At 68.2% G+C, this 2,153-nt stretch overlaps 1 protein-coding gene across 1 annotated transcript; it reads right to left on the bottom strand.

The window, feature by feature from the left end:
- Nucleotides 1–579: 579 nt before the first annotated feature.
- Nucleotides 580–951, bottom strand: LOC116465286 (heparan-sulfate 6-O-sulfotransferase 3-like). The gene has a single exon (XM_032754296.2). It carries the CDS (start codon nt 925–927, stop codon nt 580–582), a length of 348 nt encoding a protein of 115 aa, XP_032610187.1. The 5' UTR covers nt 928–951.
- Nucleotides 952–2,153: the final 1,202 nt, after the last annotated feature.

Below are 2,153 nucleotides of genomic sequence, written 5' to 3'. Positions count from 1 at the left end.
AGGACAGGTGAGTCCAAATCCTGGCACTGCTGGGTAACAAAGACCATCTCCAGAATTAGAGTTATCTATCGAGGTAGAACAGGAATTTGCACGTGTGTCTTCAAAGTGGCATCAAGAGGATTGACTGTTTCCTGAGCTGCCACCCAAAAGCCACTTATGGAGGGATTATATTCGTCTCCAGCTTCACCACGCCTGGAAAACTCCTGCCCTGCCTCTCTACTCCCCCTTCCTTTTCCTGGGTTTGGGTTTGCACTCCCAAAACTTAAGTTCACAGTTCTACAAGGCTGGTCTAACCCAGACCGCGATCTCCTCCCCATTTCAAGGCGTTTTTCCAGCGTCCACTGGGAGGGAGGCCAGGCAGTGCTAGGCACGCACCAGGAAGGATCCACACGGTGGCTCCGCACATCTTAGAGGATGAAGGCAGAGGGGTGGCGGGAAGCGGTGGGGGCTGGGGGAAGAACGAGTTCAGGACCTGGGCACTATCCAGAGGTTTCTCATCCCTCCCCAAAGCCACAGCGCCAACCGCTGAAGACGCCAGGAAACCATCGGCAGGGGCAGGGAGCGCGGGGTCGCTCTGGGTCAGGACTGGGGAAGAGGGACGGGGGGTGGCGGTGAAGAACAGAGACGCAGTGGGGGACAGTACCTGGTGTGGCTGTGGTTGCGGGGACAGTCCTTCTTCTCCATGGTGGCCGGCACGCAGTTGGTGAGCTCCGTCCAGTCGGCGTGCAGCCCGCAGCTCCAGCCGGTGGAGAAGCGGGAGAAGAGCCACGTCTCCTTCTTGCCAGGCCGGTGGCAGGTGCACTTCTTCTGGCCGGCTTTGCAGCTACAAGGCTGCTCCAGCCGGATGTTCTTCACCAGGTGCCGGCCGAAAGTGGTGCCCCCGGTCTTCTGGATGTGGAGGAACACGATCACGTCGCGCCCTTTCATGTTGAAATCCACGAAGCGGGTCAGGTCCTTCAGGGTGAAGTTGAAGCGCGGCACGAACCGGGGCAGGGAGCCGTTCTCTGGGGCCTCGGGGTCTGGCTAGTCTTCCTCCTCCTCTTCCTCCCCCTCCTGGGGATCTCCGGGCTCCTCGTCCTCCTCCTCCGGCGCCGCGGCCCCCCGAGGTCCCTCGGGGGGCCCCCGGGGCGGCGGGGGCAACTGAGGCCGCCGCTCCCACTCCTCGGGCGGCGCCTGAGCCCGGCGGGCGGGCCGGCCTCCCCCGCGCGGGGCTGCTCCCCAAAGGTGGTGCAGGAGCTGGTGCAGGAGGGGGACACGTACTGGTACATGATGACCACGAAGAGGAGAGTGAGCACCGGCGTCAGCAGCCACTTGTTGAACCTTTCATCCACGGTCCCGCTCTCAGGCCGGCAGGCGAAGCGGCGGCGGCGGCAGCAGGGCGGACTGGCGCCCGCTCGAAGTTTCGCGGACTCCGGGGCGCGGCTCGGAGCCCGCCGTTCCTCCATGCCCCTGACGCCGAGGCGTATGGCTGGCTGGCGGCTTCGCGGCCCTCGGGGCTTGCAGAGCCGGGGCCTGCGAGCCGGGCGGGGGAGGCGGGCGCCGGCGCGCTCGGCTGCGGCTGCGGCGTGGGGCGCCCTGCGCTCCCGGGGGCGCCCAGGCCGGCCCGCTCCCTGCTCCCGCCCCGGCGCGGCGCTCTCATGCGACGCGCGGCATCCCGCCGGCGGCTTGCAGGCGCTCAGGCGCTGGGAAGCGGGGTTCGGGTCCTGGACCTACCGCGCGCAGCCGGGCAGCCGGTAGCTGCGGCTGCGAGCGCTGGGGCTGCATGAGGCTCGCCAGGGCGCGGGCCAAGGGCGAAGGCGCGGCCCGCTCCCGCCGCTCTGGCCGGCCGCGGGCACCGCGCCCGGCACGCGCGCCCTGCGCCTTTGCCCGCAGGTCGCGGGGCTGTGGAGCCGCGAAGGCTGACGGCGCTCGCCGCAAGTTTGCAGAGCGGCCCCCGCAGCGCAGCGGCAGCGGGCGAGGCGCCTCAGCGGAGACGCCTCTCCCGGCGAGTCGCACTGCCGCTCCGGGCTGTCCGCCCAGGCGCAGGCACGCAGACACACTCGCACACACAGGCTGGCACCGCCACAACCCGCCAGCCGGTGTGACAGGAGCCCTGCTACCCGCAGCAAAAACCTGCCCTAGGTACGGAGCATGCGCCAAAGCCTTCCCCAGCC

The sequence above is a fragment of the Hylobates moloch genome, unplaced genomic scaffold, assembly GCF_009828535.3.
Source record: "Hylobates moloch isolate HMO894 unplaced genomic scaffold, HMol_V3 SCAFFOLD_4234, whole genome shotgun sequence".
Classification (NCBI taxonomy): domain Eukaryota; kingdom Metazoa; phylum Chordata; class Mammalia; order Primates; family Hylobatidae; genus Hylobates; species Hylobates moloch.
Note: the sequence above shows the minus strand (reverse complement) of the source record. Positions and strands in the feature narration are given on the sequence as shown.